Source organism: Nylanderia fulva, unplaced genomic scaffold (genome assembly GCF_048542155.1).
Source record: "Nylanderia fulva isolate GAGA-0341 unplaced genomic scaffold, ASM4854215v1 Scaffold32, whole genome shotgun sequence".
Taxonomy (NCBI): domain Eukaryota; kingdom Metazoa; phylum Arthropoda; class Insecta; order Hymenoptera; family Formicidae; genus Nylanderia; species Nylanderia fulva.
In genome coordinates, this window is record NW_028190390.1 from 262,654 (window position 1) to 281,736 (window position 19,083).

The 19,083-nt window shown below is 31.8% G+C and overlaps 3 protein-coding genes across 7 annotated transcripts in view; 2 read left to right on the forward strand and 1 right to left on the reverse strand.

The window, feature by feature from the left end:
- The first annotated feature begins 289 nt into the window (after positions 1–289).
- Positions 290–5,518, forward strand: LOC114945709 (adenosine 3'-phospho 5'-phosphosulfate transporter 1). Of its 2 annotated transcripts, XM_029322002.2 has the most exons (9): positions 290–2,030; positions 2,547–2,827; positions 3,152–3,360; positions 3,439–3,647; positions 3,793–4,017; positions 4,136–4,286; positions 4,362–4,591; positions 4,678–4,803; positions 4,885–5,518. In XM_029322002.2, exons 2-9 carry the CDS (start codon positions 2,796–2,798, stop codon positions 5,050–5,052), a joined length of 1,350 nt encoding a protein of 449 aa, XP_029177835.1. In that variant the 5' UTR covers positions 290–2,030; positions 2,547–2,795; the 3' UTR covers positions 5,053–5,518. The 2 variants fall into 2 exon arrangements, with proteins under 2 accessions (XP_029177835.1, XP_029177836.1); XM_029322003.2 differs by having other exon boundaries at positions 293–2,827; positions 4,380–4,591.
- LOC114945711 (transmembrane protein 216) lies at positions 5,228–7,243 on the reverse strand. The gene has a single exon (XM_029322004.2). It carries the CDS (start codon positions 6,822–6,824, stop codon positions 6,396–6,398), a length of 429 nt encoding a protein of 142 aa, XP_029177837.1. The 5' UTR covers positions 6,825–7,243; the 3' UTR covers positions 5,228–6,395.
- A 609-nt stretch (positions 7,244–7,852) lies between these two features.
- The window catches only part of shd (cytochrome P450 family 24 subfamily A member shade), a 37,062-nt gene continuing 25,831 nt past the window's right edge, over positions 7,853–19,083 (forward strand). For 2 of the 4 annotated variants that reach the window (XM_029321973.2, XM_085484851.1), the window contains exons 1-2: positions 7,853–8,426; positions 8,988–9,220. In XM_029321973.2, the coding sequence (XP_029177806.1) occupies positions 8,060–8,426; positions 8,988–9,220 (600 nt within the window). In that variant the 5' untranslated portion in view covers positions 7,853–8,059. Of the gene's footprint in view, positions 8,427–8,987; positions 9,221–10,764; positions 10,883–15,849; positions 15,915–19,083 lie in introns of those variants that run through there. The other 2 variants (XM_029321974.2, XM_029321978.2) reach the window with 2 other exon arrangements.

Here is a 19,083-nt window from a genome sequence, read left to right on the forward strand (position 1 = left end):
AATATTTTTGAGAATTATTTTATCTTTTAACAAATATTTTTAAAAGATTTTTAAAATATTTTGTGCTGTATGGGTAATAGCAAATTCGATTGGATGCACTATTTAAATGTGTACAATATTTATATGTATACACATTTATAATAGCATAAGTAATTAAAACAACAAGAAATAATTAATGAGTCATGAGTTTATATATAGTTTATATTATATAAATTTTTTTTCGGAAGAGAAAATTACAAGATAATTAATAGATTATTATTATTATTGTATATATACTATATTGAATAATAATAATAATAGCTAGTATTAATTATCTTGCGGTTTAATTTACTTATATTATTGCAAATTAATATACATATTTTTTCAGGAAGATAAAATAGCGAGATAATTAATGGATGATTATTATTCCATATATTGTTCATCTCGTAGTATTAATTATCTCGCTGTTTCAATTACTTATGCTATTGTAAATTGATATCCGACAGCTTATAATGTGCACTGGTGCATCGAACTGAATAATGAGAAACACGCTTGAATCTGGAACGCGCGTGGTCGGAGTAATATATAATTCGATTCGATCAATCGATCTTTATCTGCTTTAAACTGAAGTAAACAAATGCATTGTCTCCCCTTTGAATTTTCACGAACACAAGAGCGCGTTTTATGCGTGCGATCTCTCAATAAACAAACAAACGCACCAATCTATTATATTAATTTTCTGTACTATTATATTAGACAGACTTAATTAACTTACTTAATTTTCCGTTCAATTAAATATCGCCTGACGGCGATACTTAATAGGCCTGATAACACGGCTGATAACAACCGGTCGTTAATTCTGTAGCTGAAGGAGAAGAGGGAGATTCCTTTCGAAACGGAATTGTGATAATCGGCTTAGGATTATTATTCGTATCGGGGAAAGAATGCATTCGCTAATGATGGAGCTCGTTAATGAAAGAAATCTCACGGTTTTCCATATCTTTCGCGATTGGCTAATGTATATAAAGGTGGAATTTTTTCTCGATTGCGTCACACCTTCATCAGCATCCGCCAAGTACGAGGAAGAACGATCCGAGTATCTCTCCTCTTCCTTCTTCTTTCTTGTCCTCTCTGTCATTCTCGACTCTGATCAACCGGTTTTTAATCATTCTTGGATTTTTGATTTCGATAAAGTCAACTTCCATCATCGTCATCATCAGCTCTCATCTTCATTTTATCTGAAAAGCGAAAGGAGAGAGATTAATTGGAGAGAGAGAAAATTCCTCTTAGATCCCAGATCTTTAAATCATCCAACTTTCGGTTTTTCATCGATCAAGTAAATAAATACAACATATAAATTCAATTCGAGAAACCTGCTTATAAATATAATTAAGTGACATTAAAAGAATACATTAAATCCCGCAAAGAAACTTTCACTTATAAAAGCGAACAATTACAACGTTTAATTACCGGGATACTTAACGCCGATCGTTAAAAGGACGTAAAATGAGGAATGACGTCGGATCGAATTTCCCATCGAGGAATAATCAGATGCAAATCGTCTCTCCGCGTGCGTATAGATGAGAAAGTTAACTTCTAAACTTTCGCAAAATTGAGTCGGGGGTGCGTCCGATGTCCTTGCGAACCTTTATTATTTTTTTTTTAATAGAAAACGTCGGGTTAGTCGGACGCACATAAATATATGTACACGTACCTTATATCCATATATATATATTTTCTGTATATATTATATATATATATATATATATAATATATACAAATACTTACACATATACGCAGGCGCAACGCACATTTGCATATCCGAATGCGCTATCCCAAGGCCGCGACTTTATTCTGCCCCGCCAAATCGACGGATATACGATGTTTCTCCCTCTTTCTCTCTTGCGCGGACGTCCTTCGAGTTTATGATTTTTTTTTTCGTCATTTTCCAACGCCTGATTAAATAATTGTTGCACTATAAGCGCGCGATTCTCCTATACATGACACGTGACGTATGCACGTATGACGTGTCATCAGGGCTGTATTAAGATGTAGGTTACCTCTATCTGTCATTTGAAATACAGCATGAAAATGGACGAGATGAACAATAATCATCTGCCAAACAATATACATAATGATATAAATACCATGAAATCGCGCTGCAAAACTATATGCATATTTAAATTCGTACTGAGCTTGACAGATCCGGTGCCAATTTTCCATTGTGTCTTATAACAGCGAGCGAAGTCTCTGATTTGACAAACGTGAAGTTGCTGCTGATATAATCGAGTGTGATAGATCTTAGATCGATTGTATCGCCTCGATCAGCTGATTATGACAGCTTCACTTCGCGACTCTATTTGAAAAATAAATTAATCGATTAATAAAATAAATAATGACATTTAAATATAGCAGATGTCTCCAAAAAATTTAATTCAGCTCTGATGCTCTTCCTAACGTGATAAAATATACATATACATATATATATGTGTATATATATATATATATATATATATATATATATATATACATACATATATATATCTATTCATATGCGATATATCTAGGTTTTGTTGCGACGAAGATTGGAGCATCGCAAAGCATGATAGAACTGAGTGCGAAAGATAAGATTAATTACAGTTTTGATGTGATGGATGTATAACACAATGCACAGTCGATGAAGGTTCCTCTAAGCGCATTCGTACGCACCGCGCGGATGTACGTGGACGATCGAGTAAGGGGACGTCCATGACGAAGGTTATGGGATAACCGGATAACCAAATCGGATCGCGAAAGTTTCTCATTTCGTTAAAAGTATGGGAAACTTTATGGGTGACATCGTGATCTGGTGCGTTTCAGTTCTAATTTTGCGCTAAAAATGCAAATGCTGTTGTAGCACTTTTCACTTTTCGCTCATCTGCATACATTAAGTGCAGGCAATTAGTAGTGTACAATCTCGCATACAATTTTATCATATTTTCTTATAATGAATATTAATGAATATTTTCTTATCACACAAAATAAATTGAGTTTATATATCTTTACATCATAAAGAGATATAAACTTTACGTCACATCTACAAGTGTGTTTATACAAATATATATATGTGTGTGTGTGTGTACATATATGATTCATATTTATTGCAATATAATTAAAAGAATATTTTTCGTAGCCTGCTGGTACTACTTTCAGTCAGTGTCGTATTTGGAATCAGCGAGGTCATCAAATCATTCACAAATAATGGAGAAGATATTCTTAAGACGTCTACGTACAGTTGGATTGTTCGATTATGTTTAAATCTATTGGGATATGCCACTATATTGTTGCCAGGTTGCCTTACATACAAATATGTACGCTATACAAAATATATTCAAAGGGGTGGTAAGTAATTGTAAAGAATTAATATAAATTCTTAGATACATGTGTGTTGCAATAATAGAGTAACTAATATTTTTGCAGGGAAAAGCTCTATCTCTAGATTGGTGCATTCATGTTTTATGGGACACTGTGAGACGGGTCTTTTGGATTCGCCTTCATATACTCCCAATGCTTCCGCACATGTCCAACGGACTTTTACTCAAGATGCCCTACTCCTAATGTATTGTTTCCTTGGATTGCAAATCAGTTATTTAACATGGGGCTATTTACAAGAAAAGATAATGACACAAGTATGTTCAAAATATAAATATTTTGTCAAGATTCTAAAACATTATAAATATCTATTAAAAAGAATGCTATTTGTACTGTTATTTTATGATTAAACCTTGCTTATATATATATATAATAAATTTCTAATTAAATAATTTTTTACAGGAATATGAAGATGCTTCTGGCAATAAAGCACGGTTTCAAGATTCACAATTCTTGGTGTTTGTAAATCGTATTCTTGCCTTTATCATGTCGGGAATATATTTACTTATACAACGTCAGCCACAGCATAAGACTCCGTTATATAAGTACGCGTTTTGTTCTCTGTCAAATATCATGAGTAGTTGGTGTCAATACGAAGCTCTGAAATATGTCAGTTTTCCATCGCAGGTAAAAAAATTACAATTTTACATATGATACTTTTCTCTAATCACTGATATTATTTTTTACAGTAACCAATTAATAAAAGTTTGCACACTGTTTTACATGTGTAACATTTTATTTTTAGGTTTTGGCCAAAGCTTCGAAAATTATTCCTGTTATGATAATGGGAAAAATAGTTTCACATACAACATATGAATATTACGAGTATGTCACCGCGATTCTTATTTCCATCGGAATGACTCTCTTTATGTTGGACAGTTCTGATCATAAAAATGGTAATGCCTGACAATGAGTGCTAACTCAAAAGACAATGTATATTTTTTTATAGATGTGGTTAAACATTATGACAGACTTACAAACGCTTTCAGACGGAGCTACAACACTCTCTGGTGTTATATTATTGGGAGGCTACTTATTATTAGATAGTTTTACGAGTACCTGGCAAAATGCACTTTTTATAGACTATGGTGTAACAAGCGTACAAATGATGTGTGCAGTTAATATGTTTTCCTGTCTGCTGACTGCAATGTCTTTGTTTCAGCAATCAAGCTTTCCACTAATATTCTCTTTTATGACAACGGTAATCAATTTTGCATCATACATTAGTATTTTTATTAATTGTTATATATTGCATAAGAATATAATGCTAATAATGTTATTGTACAGTACCCTAGGTTTATAATTGATTGCTTGCTGATATCAATTTGCTCAGCAAGCGGACAGTTGTACATCTTTTACACCATTTCTAAATTTGGATCGATTACATTTGTCATTATGATGACTATTCGTCAGGTACGATAATAGAATATTATTATATATAAAAAATTGAGATAATTAAAACACACAACTCTATATAAACAATGTTTGTTACAGGGTTTGGCAATACTATTGTCTTGCTTAATTTATCATCACGAAATCACAGTAATCGGAGTATTCGGTATACTGTTGGTATTCGGCTCAGTATTTTTACGAATTTATTGTAACAATCGATTACGGGCAATTAGAAGACGAAGGGCCGCGGCAAATAGTATAAAACATTAAGAGTTGTATTACTTAGGCAGAATTGCAATTGTAACTGTAGAATTCAATTGTTCATTGTAATTGCTGTAGATTATAGGATAGAATTCTGTCACTGTAATTATTTCTATTCTAGCCTTTTATTGCAAGCATCAAGAATTCTATCCTACGTTTGTATAATCAATTTTTCGAGATCGCGTAATGTCTCTGTATACTATATGTATCACGAATATATTCCTGATAGTTTTGATAGCTTTTAATCGTACTGACTCTTTCAGAAATATATTTATTATAAAATGTAGTTACATGAAGTGTATGTCGCATATATGTGTAATATGTATTTTGAAAGAAAAGTACTTGGACGTATGTGATCTGAAAGAAAACACGTTGGCATTATATCATGTTCATATTAATGTAATGAGTGCTATGCCATTGTATTATTTATTTAAAAAAATATTTATTTTGATATAAATACATATACAAACAATCATCTGTGTGTACAGCAAGCTTTTTTTCCACTATAGCAATTACATTCAACACAGGGATATAGCACTGAGATTACACAAATTTTCTTTTTTTTTCCATAGAATTTATATAAATAATTCTATTTAAACGTAAAATATATATATATATATATATATATATATATATAAATGGCAGTGTGTTTATATTGTTAATATCAATATTAGAAATCATCAAGTCTAGCAAAATCTTTCAATTTTATTCTTATATAATCGCTTTTAAATAAAATTAAGTAGCTACTGAGTATATAGTGCGTGTATGAATTATTACTTTTAAGATAATTATATAAAATTTAGATTCCAAAATTATTTATGCTCTAATTCTCAGTATATGGAATGTAGATTAGTGTATATGTACATATACAAGGCACACTACAAAATGTATATTTTATTTGTAAAATTTTAAATCTTTTCATTACATGTAAGCATTTTATATCTCTAGAAAGATATAAAAATATAGAATTCTAGCTCTTCTCTATTTAGTAGCCAATCTTTATTTTAAAAATTTAATAATAAATATTTGCAAAATACCAATACACACTATATCTCAGTGCATACATGCGTAATATATTGCACAGAATGCAGACTTATTAACCAGATTCAGAGAAACTATGCGATACCAAATTTATATTATGTAGGGCGATAGTAAATTTGTTTCTCAGATGTAGAGATACAATAATTGAAACGATTAAGGATGAAAAATCTTACTATTTGGCAAAAACAATGATAGACAGCTCAACCTCGTCTATGACAAACCATTAACACTCGGAATGCATTGTTAAGCAAAGTGACAAGGTGTAAAATGAAAGTTATCGTGCGAAGTGAAATACAAATACAAAAGCTATATCATTTCTCCGGGGGTGGTGGTCGATAAATGGCTATAAGGCACATGATAGCGATGACCACTTCGGACGCCACTAGGACCAGTTGTATGCTGCAGAGAATCACCTCCAGCTTGAGCACATAGTACTGCCAAAGGAGGAAGTACAGTGTCGCTAAGGAGCTGGGGACGGTCAGGGCTATCCCTATAAGGATTGGCGTTCCGCGCTCCGTCAGATTTCCCTTCCTTCCAAGGTATATCCTGCCGCCCTCCGTCGCGATCAGGAAGAGCAGCAGCGCGAATTCCGTCAGGGTCTTGCTTGCGCCTGGCGAGGGCAGATTCGCGACCTTGAACAGTCCCATGCCCAGTTCGCACACAGCGAACATGCCGAAGTAGAAGGAGTTCAGGTACATGAGAATCTCGTAGGTGAGCGACGAGTTGGCTACGGTGGGCATTTTTTATTCCGGATTCCTTCCAGACGTGTCAGGGTGACTCGGCCGATCCTCAGTCTTCCAATTCGTTCCGCTCAGCTGATTTTGACAGGTGCATCGTACGTGGAATTTTTCGACGCTTCGCTCGCGTTATATCCGACACTTTTTAATATTTATCTCGGTCAGCACGAAAATAATGTCAATGCAATCCTGAGAAATATATCGCGTTCCCACGCTTGTCCGTGTGTTTATTTTTAACACACACCGTGCGAGAAGTCGAACGGGCGCTCTCGAGTCGCGTCGAGATTTTTGTCATTATTGAGAAAAATTATATGTTCCCTCGCCGCATTTTCCGAACGGAAATGAAATTTTTATTCATTATTCTAATTGCAATTAAATTTTCAAAACTCACCTTTTTCTCTCTTTCTCGAAATAAGAACGTATTCCGCTTGAGCTTACGAATGCTTCGAAATAGTTTGCGTTAGGAAACGTTCCATTTGGCCATATATTTTGTAAATCACTAGTCGCTCAAATCGATTGCCGTCTAGAGTAACTAGTCCAATGACCAATCGGAGAGTTCCATTCTGAATATTGACCAATTGGAGGTGTGGACAATTTTAGGTTCTATTCTTTGTATTGTCAAGTGGAGCAAAATTTAATAGCATAAAATCGCTATAACAATTAATTTTTATAATAAATATTCATTATAATTAAATAAAAAAAATATATAATTATTATTAAGATAAAAGTAAATATACATTACAATAATTTTTTCTTACATTGTCAAGCAAAATGATAAAGTTTTATATACAGATTGATATAAGATTGATTTAATATTTATTTTATATTACAGGTTTACATTTCTACGTCGCGATCTATTTCAAATTCGTCATAAATATACCGTGTCCCCAAATACGAATTTAAATTTTCCGCGCGCGGCGCGAGTGTCAAAGCGCGGCGCTGCGGTCGCGAGAAAAAGGCGGGAAAGAAGAGACGCAAACTCCGCGTCACGTGACTGACGTCACGTGACTAACTTCACGTCGCGGGTGACTTTCGTCGAGGGAACGCGCGCGCGATCGACTTAAGAAAATTATTGTTCCGGGAGAGATAATTATCATTTAATTAGCGTCATGGACGTGGACGAATCATTCCGGGGGATCATCGCGAACGTCCGCGAAGAAGCGAATTTGTCGCGTTCCGAATAAACGACATAAAACAACATAAATTTGTACCGATATGTTTTATGGGTCGCGGCGGCCATGTTTTCTCGTCCGAATTTCGCGAGGTTCCTCGCGTCGTTGCGTCGGAAGAAATGGCAGCTTCGTCGGAGAAGCTTCCACCAGGAGTTGACGCCTCGTTTTCGGAGCAGCGATCTAACCTCTGCGAGCATCGCGATCTCCCGGAAGAATCCATCACGCGTTCAGATCCGCGAGCCGCAAATCTACGGATTCGCCGACGACGAGGAGGAGTTGCGGAGGAAGGGCAGCTTCCTGGAGCACGCGCGCGAGACGGTTTTGATTTTGGCGAGAATCGTCGTCGTAAGCTCGGTCGTCACCACCCTTATCGTCGCGTACCTGATAACGCGTCTGACGCATGTCAATCTTTTCCCCATTGCTCTGAGAACAGGTATGTAGATAAAAAATCGTATATCTAGAAAATATATATCGCATCCACAACTTGGTTATTATTGTCGAGAAATTGAGACATAATTTGAAAAAAAAAATAGTACATCTACCAAAATTTCTAATGTTAATTATTAAAATGTATTAAATTTATATATTTTATTATATATATATGTAATATATTTATTATTTATTAAATAATAGATACTACATATATACATATATAATAATATAGGATATCTATTCATTATTTAATAAATTTATTATCTATTAAATTAATTTATTAATTTAATAAATCTGGTATTTATTATTTATTAAATAATAGATATTATATATACATATATAATAAAAAATAAGATATATCTATTATTCATTATTTAATAAATAATAGATATAACATATAATAAAATTTTTCTCTTATTACATATTTAATATATGTATATAATAAATATAATAATAATATATAATACAAATCTGAATTATATATAATAAATGCACATTTTGACGATCATTCGATACGTGAAAACAGGAAGTTGTACATGTATTTATAATAATATTTTGTCAGGTATGGAGTTTCTCGGACCGATTTTTATCAAGTTCGGGCAGTGGATGTCGACGCGGAAAGACGTCATCCCGGGGGATATCTGCGACACTCTGTCGAGGCTGCAACGAGATGTGACGCCGCACTCTTGGCTGTACACGGAACGCCTTCTCGAAGCCACGTACGGCTCTTCCTGGCGGGACTTGTTTGCGAGATTCGACGACGATGGATTGATCGGCTCGGGATGCTGCGCGCAGGTATGTGGATGGAAAACCCGATGGGATAAATTATATATAGATAGCGGCTATCGATGGCTATCGGACATGAGGTTGTACATACGATAATATATTATTCAGGATATACATATACACCGAATGTTGTTTTTGCAAGATTATATATACATGCATCGGCAAAGTCGATTTACAGGTGTACAAAGCGTGGATCGACTTGAATGCGACGATACGGGGGCCTCGGATGTCGCGTTTCGTGGAAAGTAAGCGAGAAAGAGTATTTTCTTGCCTTGCGTGCGTCTGTAATGTGATAGGAAATCGCGCGAGACACTTTGCGAAAGATCGCCTTTGTTATCTTTCGTTTTGCGACGAAACATTCAGGTCTATTTAGAGATGGATTTACATATAGCTCATATATTACATATATATGTCATATGTTTATTATGTTTGTTCTAGAAAAAAATTAGCAAATACTTTAGAGAGTTAATAGATTTTATGGATTATACGTTAGTATATACATCAAAATACATTTTAATTAATATATACAATTAACATTAATATTTTTATATATATTATATTATACATATTATTTTTATTATGTATAATATATATAATTATATTTTATGTAAAATATATATATATATAATATAAAATTATTAATTAATTAATAATTTATTTTGATGTAAAATACACACACATAAAATTTTGTAAAATCTACCAACTGTAAAATACTTACTAAATTCTTTACGGAATAATGAATAATTTTTCTTCAAAGTTAATAAATTTTTGTTTGCAACAATTTTCAAAACTAAGGAAAATTATGATAAAAAAAGCTATATTGAACCGTGTAATATCGAAATAGCATTGCCTCTTTTTTCGTTCTTTTGCTATTATTAATGCTTGTAATTCCGATTTAATGATTTAACAAACAAGTCATTAATAAATGACTCGTTATACATGACAGATCGACAATCGATAATTTCAGACCAAGTTTACGATGAAAATGATGAATTCGCGCCTGCCAGTCTGCGTGCCAGGAAATTGCAAGTCGTAGCCGTAAAAGTATTACATCCCGGAATCAAAGGCCAACTCAAGTATCCCCTTTGAAAATATCGTGTAGATAATACTTTTAATAATCCTCGAACAAAACGTACAATCGCGTTTTAGATAAGAGCTCGCACAATGTGAACTATGAATGTTTATAACTTTACAATTACATCAGGCTTTTCGCTATTATTAAGCGTGTGTTTGGCACGCTTATAATATGCGGATTTCTTGGCTAATTTAACGTCGATTTCTTCTCGGCAAAAATAGATGAAGATATATTACGTGCCCAACTTTATAACAAATCGAATTTAGAACTTTGTCAAAATAAATTTTACTCTTTTTTAGAAATCTTTCAATTTTTTTAGAAATTAATCAAAGAGTGCAGCTTTTCTTATTTTTAAATGTATGAAAAGAAAATTCCTGGCGCGTCTGGATTCTTTGATCGAGAACGAATCGACACGTCGCAGCATCTCGTTATTACTTATTACAAGACACCCCGTATATATATTTTCTATTCGTTTCAGAAGAGACATCGCGATAATGCGCGGCCTTAGCAAGTGCGTCATGTACTTCGTACCGGAACTGCATTGGCTCAGTCTCACGGATTGCATCGACGAATTCGCGCGCATAATGGAAGACCAAGCAAGTAACTTTGCAACAACACGAATATTTCCCACGACTCTCGCCGCATCCTCCTCTCTCGCGCAATATCGAAGGAATATCTCGTTATACGCGAACTCTGTTTGTCGGGATACGATAATTTCTCGTCGAGAGAGCCTCATGTAATTCCGACGAGTTCGTGCACAGAGAGAGAATTTTCCCTTAGAATTATTTACCCTGAAAATTATAGTAATCGTGGGACAATGTGATATTGGAAGAATTTTATTAGAGTTTCTCTGATTAAATATTTAATCACAATAAGATATAAAAATATGTTCGATTAATTTTATTATGTACATATATATTAATATTTTTATCGTAGTAAAAATTAATCAGAGAAAGCTCTTCTACAGTTCTTCCAATGTCATATATTGTTCCACGATTACCATGATTTTCAGGGTAAATTTTAAGAGAAAATTCTCTCCGTGAGAAACGGAGGAGATCGATGAGAAACTGTCGCTTTGATATTATCGCGAAATGATGATGATCGCGAGAAGGAATTTAAACGAGCTGCCAGCTCGTCGAATTATATAGCCTCATCTCCGAAGAGGGAACAATCGAATAAGTGATGCTTTTAATTGAATCGATTGTTTGCGAAGGTCGACTTGCGACTGGAAGCCGCGAATCTGGCGAGATTTTCGGCGAACTTTTCCAGGAGGAACGATATCGCGTTTCCGCATCCTTTTATGCACTTGACCCGTCGTAGGATACTCGTGGAGAGCTTCCACGAGGGCACGTCGATTTCCGATTACCTTGACCACGATGACGCTGCTTTGCAGAGGAAGCTCGCCAGAATAGGAATCGCGACAGTCTTTAAAATGGTTAATATATATACTGAAAAAAAAATTTGTTAACTTGATCAAACCTTCAATTAAATTATTATTTTGTTAATGGAACATATATTAGTATTTAAAAGTAAAATATACGTTTTGTTAGATTTAATATGTTATATTTAATTTAAATATTTTTATATGTTTAATTAACAAAATAATATTTAGTTGATAAATACACTGAATATATACACTGAAAAGAATTTGTTAACTTGATCAAACCTTTCAAATAAATTATTATTTTGTTAATTGAACATATAGTAGTATTTAAAAGTAAAATATACGTTTTGTTAGATTTAATATGTTATATTTAATTTAAATATTTTTATATGTTCAATTAACAAAATAATATTTAGTTTAAAAAAGATTTAGTCAAGTTAAATTTCTTTTCAGTGTACATAATTTGAGAGCAAACAATTTTATCATTATATATTAATTACACAAGTTGACTTTTCTTTTCTGAAACATTTTAAAATATTCTATCGACGTCAGTCGAAGATATCAGATTTTTAGACGAGGTTGAATAGATTTTCTATAGTGAAAAAAATGTGTTAACTTGACTAAATTGTTCAATTAAATAGTATTTTGTTAATTGAACATGTAGGAAAATTTAAATTAAATATAATATTAAATCTAACAAAACGTATATTTAACTTAAATATACTAATATATATTTAATTAATAAAGTAAAATAGTAATTTAGTTGAACAATTTAATCAAGTTAACGATTTTTTTCAATGTATATGAAAATATATATATTTGTAAAAAATGGACGGAGAGAATTTTCTCTTAGAATTTACCATGAAAATCATGATAATCGTGCGAATATAGAAGAATATTAGAAGAATTGAAGAATTTTATGAAAATTTTTCTGATTAATATTTATCACAAAAAATATTAATAATGTACATGATAAAATTAATTTTAATCAGAGAAACTCTTATAAAATTCTAATTTATTATCCCAAGATTACCATGAATTTCGGCACTGAAAAAAAAATGACTAAATTAAGTACATATTTAGTTCAATACTGCCAAATAAATCATTTATTTGAAACAAATAAATATTTATTTGTTTTGAAAAGGATTTTCTTATATCAAATAAATATTATTAGTTTCAAATAAATGATTTATTTGGCAGTATTGAAACAAATACTTATTCGAATTAAATAAATTTTTTTTTCAGTGGGGATATAAAAATTCTAAGAGAAAATTCTCTCTGTGAGACGAATATAATTAATATCGCGTTAGATTATTTTTTTTAATCGATTAAGGGTGAAATGTATACGAGGAAAACAGAAAAATCTTTGAAATATCTAGATATTTCGGGACAATTTTATCCACTGTGATCTGCACCCGGGCAACATTCTAGTCGAAAAAGCGGTCGCGCCGAAGGCGGGCCTGTTTAACACCTTTCGACGGGTCATTAACCCCGATTACGTGGTGGACGACCCACGCTTGATCATACTGGACTGCGGCCTAGTGGTATCCCTGAATGATCGCTGCCGACAAAATCTCCGGGACGTTTTTTACTCCGTGCTAATGGGAAACGTAAGTCCCCGAGAGAGATAACGCGTTCACTTTTTATATTTACACGCATATCATTATTTTTGCCCTCTCGGTTTTTCTTCTTAATTCGCTATAATGGAAAATGTAAACCGAGATGGAAATATTTACTATTCCCTTCTTTTTCTCTTCCTCTCTTTATAATGTATACACAGAGAGAATTTTAATATCTACCACAATGTGTAAGATATATAAATTAATATATTGATATTTTTTATTGTGGTGAATATTTTTAATCGGAGAAATTCTTATAAAATATTTTTCCATAACTATATCGTCTCAATTGATTATCTCATAAATTTCAGGATAAAATTCTTTCTATTTTTTCTAGGATTTTAATTTTTATAATATTTTTATATAGTATTTTCTAGTATTTTAATTTTTATATTTTAAACATTAAAATACTAGAAAAAAATAGAAAGAATTTTCTCTTGGAATTTATCCTGAAATTCATGAGACAATCAATTGGGCAAATATGGTATTGGAAGAATTTTATGAGTTTCTCTGATTATATAAAAATATTTACTACAATAAAAAATATTAATATCTTATAATTATTTTGTATAAAACATTCCATCTATCGTATCATTATTTTTTCGTAAAGCTCACGTATAAAATATGCATAGGGCGAAATGGCTGCGCAATATATCCTAGAACACAGTTCGCACATGACCCCTGACCCGGATGGCTTCAGACGTACGATGAAGAACATCGTGAAGCTTCATCTTCGAAATCCATTTAACGTTAGTAATCTCTCTTTCGAGTCGAAATTTTTCTCCTTTTCAATCTCATATTTATGAAGATTTCTCTAGAGGATTTTGATAGGTTTTTTTATAATTAAATGAGCAGTTATATGAACAGTTTCCCACTTAGAAATTCAAAAGAGGATTTTCTGATACAATTATTATAAATTAAAAAAAAATTAGTTTAAAAGTTAAAAAAAATTGACTATTTAAAAATATCTAAGTATAATAGATATTAATTTGAAATGAAAGAAAAGTAGAAAAGAAATTTCGGCTCTATAGTTGAAAGAATGAATTTTCCATGTCTTCGCGTTAATTTTCATCGCTTCTCGGGATCGATCTTCCGCGGTTTCATTTTTTTTCGACTTATAAATGATTGTACGAAGTACCGGTACCATTTCAGCTTCGCGAGGAGGAATAATGCGATCGTGATTATATAGCGGGAGGATATCGGTGCGGATTCAATCAGAACCGATCGACCTCCGGGAAAGACGCACCACGTGGAGGAAAAAAAAGAGATTTGTACGCAAATTACGGGGCGTATCGCGTATATTAACACGCGCGGAGGGTAGTCTAACCAGTTTTCGATACCGGTATCATCGTAACGCCGCTAATGGATAATTACGATTATTATGATTCTAAAGATAGCTCTATTTCTATCTCCAGGAAAAAAAGGCAAAATCTCAGGGTGTCCAGCGGCCAGAGAAATCTAAAAAAACAGGCATTGTCAGGGAATTTTATAAATTTGGAATTGTCAGTGAAGAGTCAAGAAATTTTTTCACATTATTCTACATTTTTCTCAATAATTTGAAATTTTTTATTAAATAAATTATTTAATATATAATATATAATAATTTTATTAAAAAAAAACTTCCTTGACTCCCAGCACGCTAATTTTCTGTGTTGTTAAAAATCGATTCATCTACAGCGTGTTCGTTAATTTATATTTTCATCGTCGTGTTATTTTATTTCAATGTGTTTGATAGAGACAAAACTAAAAAATTTGATATAATATAAATTAAAAGTGATTATTTAAATAGTTTATAGTGACATGTTTGTTTCGATTATCATACATAATGCAGATTGTATAATTGATTAAATTTTTGTGTTAACTTCCGAATCTTTTCATTGTTGATAAAAATATTTCAAGGATTTCATGATTTAACATTTAATTGATTTATCATATAGATATATGCTAATTATATATTTGAAAAAATGTATTATTTGACTATTATATATTAACTATGATATGACTATTACATATTGACTATAATATGACTATTATATATTAGCTATAATATGACTATTATATATTGATTATAATATGACTATTATATATTGACTATAATATGACTATTGTATATTGGCTATAATATTATGACTATTATATATTGACTATAATATGACTATTATATATTGATTATAATATGATTATTATATATTGATTATTATATTTGTAATTGACTATAATAATACTAAAAAGTCGGGGAAAAAATTAATTTCTAGTCTTGGAAAATCTGAAAAAGTCAGGAAATTTTTTTCATTGAGTCTGCTGGACACCCTGAATCTGTCGCGGAGGATATGATCCTAAAATTTTCATCCGATGAGAGTAATCGAATTCGCGTGTTTGAGAGTAATAAAAAATTACAGTGCGGTCTTTTTTTCTCAAATATCCTCGCAGGTGAACGCGAGTACCGTTGTGTCGGAATTATTCTCCGCGATGGTCCGTCATCGAGTCAAGCAGGACGGATCCTTCAGCGGAGTGATTCTCAGCATGCTGATGATCGAGGGTCTCGGTCGTCGCCTGGATCCGAACATCGATATTTTCGCGGAAATCCTGCCCTTTATTCTCGGTAACATCTAGAATAATTCTAATGTGAGTAAATAATTTTTGTCTAATTAATACAAAATAAAATTAATTAATTTAAAAAATAAATAATATATAAATATTAAAAATATATAATAATATATAATAAAATTTTTTTTCATCTTTGTATTATTATAAATCTGGCAAATAGGAAAAGTTCTGGAAATTTTGGAAAGAATCTCTCAAGCGAGTTTCAAGTTTTAATGACGCCGCATATTAAGCGAGGAGAGAAAGAGAGAAAGGAAGGGAAGAGGATTCCCGTCTGTGTTTTTCTTTTCTTAATGCGTAATCGCGTCCGAACAGAATTCCGGCGAATGACCAGTTGTCCGTGATCTCTTCCTGGTTGGTCGACCAGATCCCTTCGGGGCGATTAAACACACGCGCGTGTTTTCTCGTACGCACGAATTATATACGTATATTTATAGATTTATCGTTTGGTGAATGGGAAGCCAAGAAGTTGGGGTTTCGTTTTTTTCCTCTACGAAAATCGAGTGATTTATCGAGGTGTCACACTTGCTTAAAGAACTGTTGACCCTGTGCATTCGACGAAACATCGATATATCGCAATCTCACACGAATTAGCGATAATTTATTCGAGTATTATAATGAATGAAGTGGATGAGAAAAGATAGTTTTAACGTGAGATTTTTAAAACACTAGATCTTATCTTTTATATATGTATTCCGAATTTCTTTTCATTTTTGTATGCTTCATTTTTTATTCATTCACTCTTCACTCCTCGCTATATTTTACACTTAATTCTTTATTCATTTATTCTTCATCGTTTTACATTCTCATTGCTTATTCATGCCGAAGGCAATATCTTCATTAAATCGAACGTAGTTTTGCGAAAAAGCCCCAATCACATTTGTCACTTTTGGAATCTTGACTTAAAGTAGAAAATTTGTAAAAATATATCCTCTGGATATATTTGGGATTACGTTTCTATTTTTTCTCGAGGTATTAATTAGAATAATTGTGTTTCTCCTCTATTTTTTGCTTCACCAAGACGAAAATAGAAACGTCAGCTGATGATGAAAATTCTAAGCAATCTGATACGAGAAATCGAATTCATTGCACAAATTAGAAGGTTGAGGCCGAAGGCCAAATTTTTATATTTAGCCCACTTAGTTGCACGATCATCCTTGAAAAGATTAAGTAAATCCTTTTAGTTCAATCTTTTTGTACAGTCAGCTGATATTTAGTAAACCGATTTCATGTTTCTTGTGTTATAAAAAAATTACAAAAAATTGATTTGCCTTTACTATTTGAAATTAATTCGAAATGAATAGATAATTGAATGTCAGTAAAGAGTTAATTTCGAAAATAATATAGTTTTTCTCTTACTTTCGATCTCAATCTTCAATCTCACACAACTTACTTTTTATATCTTAAACACACAATTTTTTCTTAGAATTTACCTTGAAAAACATGATAATTGTGGGACAATTTTTATAAGTTTCTGTGATTAATATTTTATTACAATAAAAAATATTAATATCTATCACAATAAGATATAAAATATGTTTGATTAATTTTACTATGTACATATTAATATTTTTATTGTAGTAAATATTAATCAGAGAAAAACTCTTATACAATTTTTCCAATATTGTTCCATACGATCATCGTGATTTTCAGGGTAAATTCTGAGAGAAAAAATTCTCTTCGTACAGATTATTTTTTTTTTGTTAAAAAAAAGTGAACTATAAAATGAAGTAAAATCATTTCATTTACACTTTTATCGAAAACTCATGTTTTAAATCTTTATATGAAAAATTATTCATTTTTAATACACAAAATAGGAGCTCAATTCCTACATAAATAAAATCTACCTAAATAAACATATCTTCTTTAAAATAAGTAAATATGAAAATGTATAAATAGGAGCAAAATTAACTCAGGCAATCTTTTAAGACAAGCATGTTTCACATAATAATATATAGCAAGAAAATATTTAATTATAGAAATTTTGTGGATATATTCTTTTCCGATTATATGCAAACGATATGAATTTTTCGGCGATAATTTCAAATGTCAAAACAAATTCAACGTCAATGACAGAAGCGGCAAGATATCCGTGCGAAGCTTGCTTGGCCTCTCTCGCAGGAGAAAACTTTGTTTCGGGAACTTCGGAATCGTGAACTGCGAAGTCACGTTCTCGCTTCACGTGAGACACGCACGCCGGCTCGGTGTCGTGGTTTATTTATGCGTGTGATTATTTCGCGCCGCAGGAACAGATGTTTGCGCGTATATATAGGGTGTGCTATTCTTTCCTCCGCCAATAACGGGACGATTAAGTAAAAAAAAACCATAATCTCTAAGAAAATCAGGGTTGGGTATGTCAGTGATTTTTTTAAACCAAGTTAAGTTAAAGTTAGTTGCTTCTAAAATTAATTTAATTGCATGAACAAAAAATGAACTTAGTTAAAGTTAAGTTGAGATTAAATTGGAATTTTGTTTGTTAATTCTTTTATTTATAATAACAAATAACAAAGAAATAATTTTGATTTTTATACAGAAATATTTTTTGGTAATTACTATTGATGACAAATGAACATAAAAATTAATAATACTTTATTTTAAAAATAATATGTAATAATATAACTTTTATAAAAAAAAACAATAATGGTACTCAGACAAAAAAATTTAACTTATTGTTAGGAAAAAAGTTAATAAATTTAAAGTCAAAAATAACTAGTTGGAGTTAAAAATTAATACATTTTAAATAAACTAAGCTATAAGTTAAAAGTTATTAATTTTTTTTTAACTTTTAACTAATTGACTAGTTATTATCCAACTCTGAAGAAAATTATTTTAAATGTTTACAAAATGAAACTACTTCACATTAACATTTTAATAAATTAGCATTTACGTAGAGAAAGAATTTAATTCTTTCTCCGAATTCGCATATTTGAAGAACATATTGAAAAATTAACATACGGTAGGTTTACTATAAAAAGTGACACCGATAGGGTAAGTTGGATTAAATCCGCAATTGCAAAACTTCCTTGTCGGTTTATCGAATTGCCATTTAAAAAGGAGGTCATAAGATCGTAGAAATCGATTATATGTATATATCACTTATTAATATCATGGGACATTTTACGTTCTGCATTTTTGAACCTACTTATGGAAACTTAGCTCCGGTCAGACATATACGCAATCGGAGAAATAC

What these genes read in the sequence shown, in the direction of transcription:
- LOC114945709 (XM_029322002.2), top strand. Translation starts at nt 2,796, where the DNA reads ATGGGAAACTTTATGGGTGACATCGTGATCTG. An exon ending in ATGGGTGACATCGTGATCTG is followed by an intron (nt 2,828 to 3,151) that starts GTGCGTTTCAGT and finishes TATTTTTCGTAG; the next exon opens with CCTGCTGGTACTACTTTCAG. An exon ending in CAGTTCTGATCATAAAAATG is followed by an intron (nt 4,287 to 4,361) that starts GTAATGCCTGAC and finishes ACATTATGACAG; the next exon opens with ACTTACAAACGCTTTCAGAC.
- LOC114945711 (XM_029322004.2), bottom strand. Translation starts at nt 6,824, where the DNA reads ATGCCCACCGTAGCCAACTCGTCGCTCACCTACGAGATTCTCATGTAC.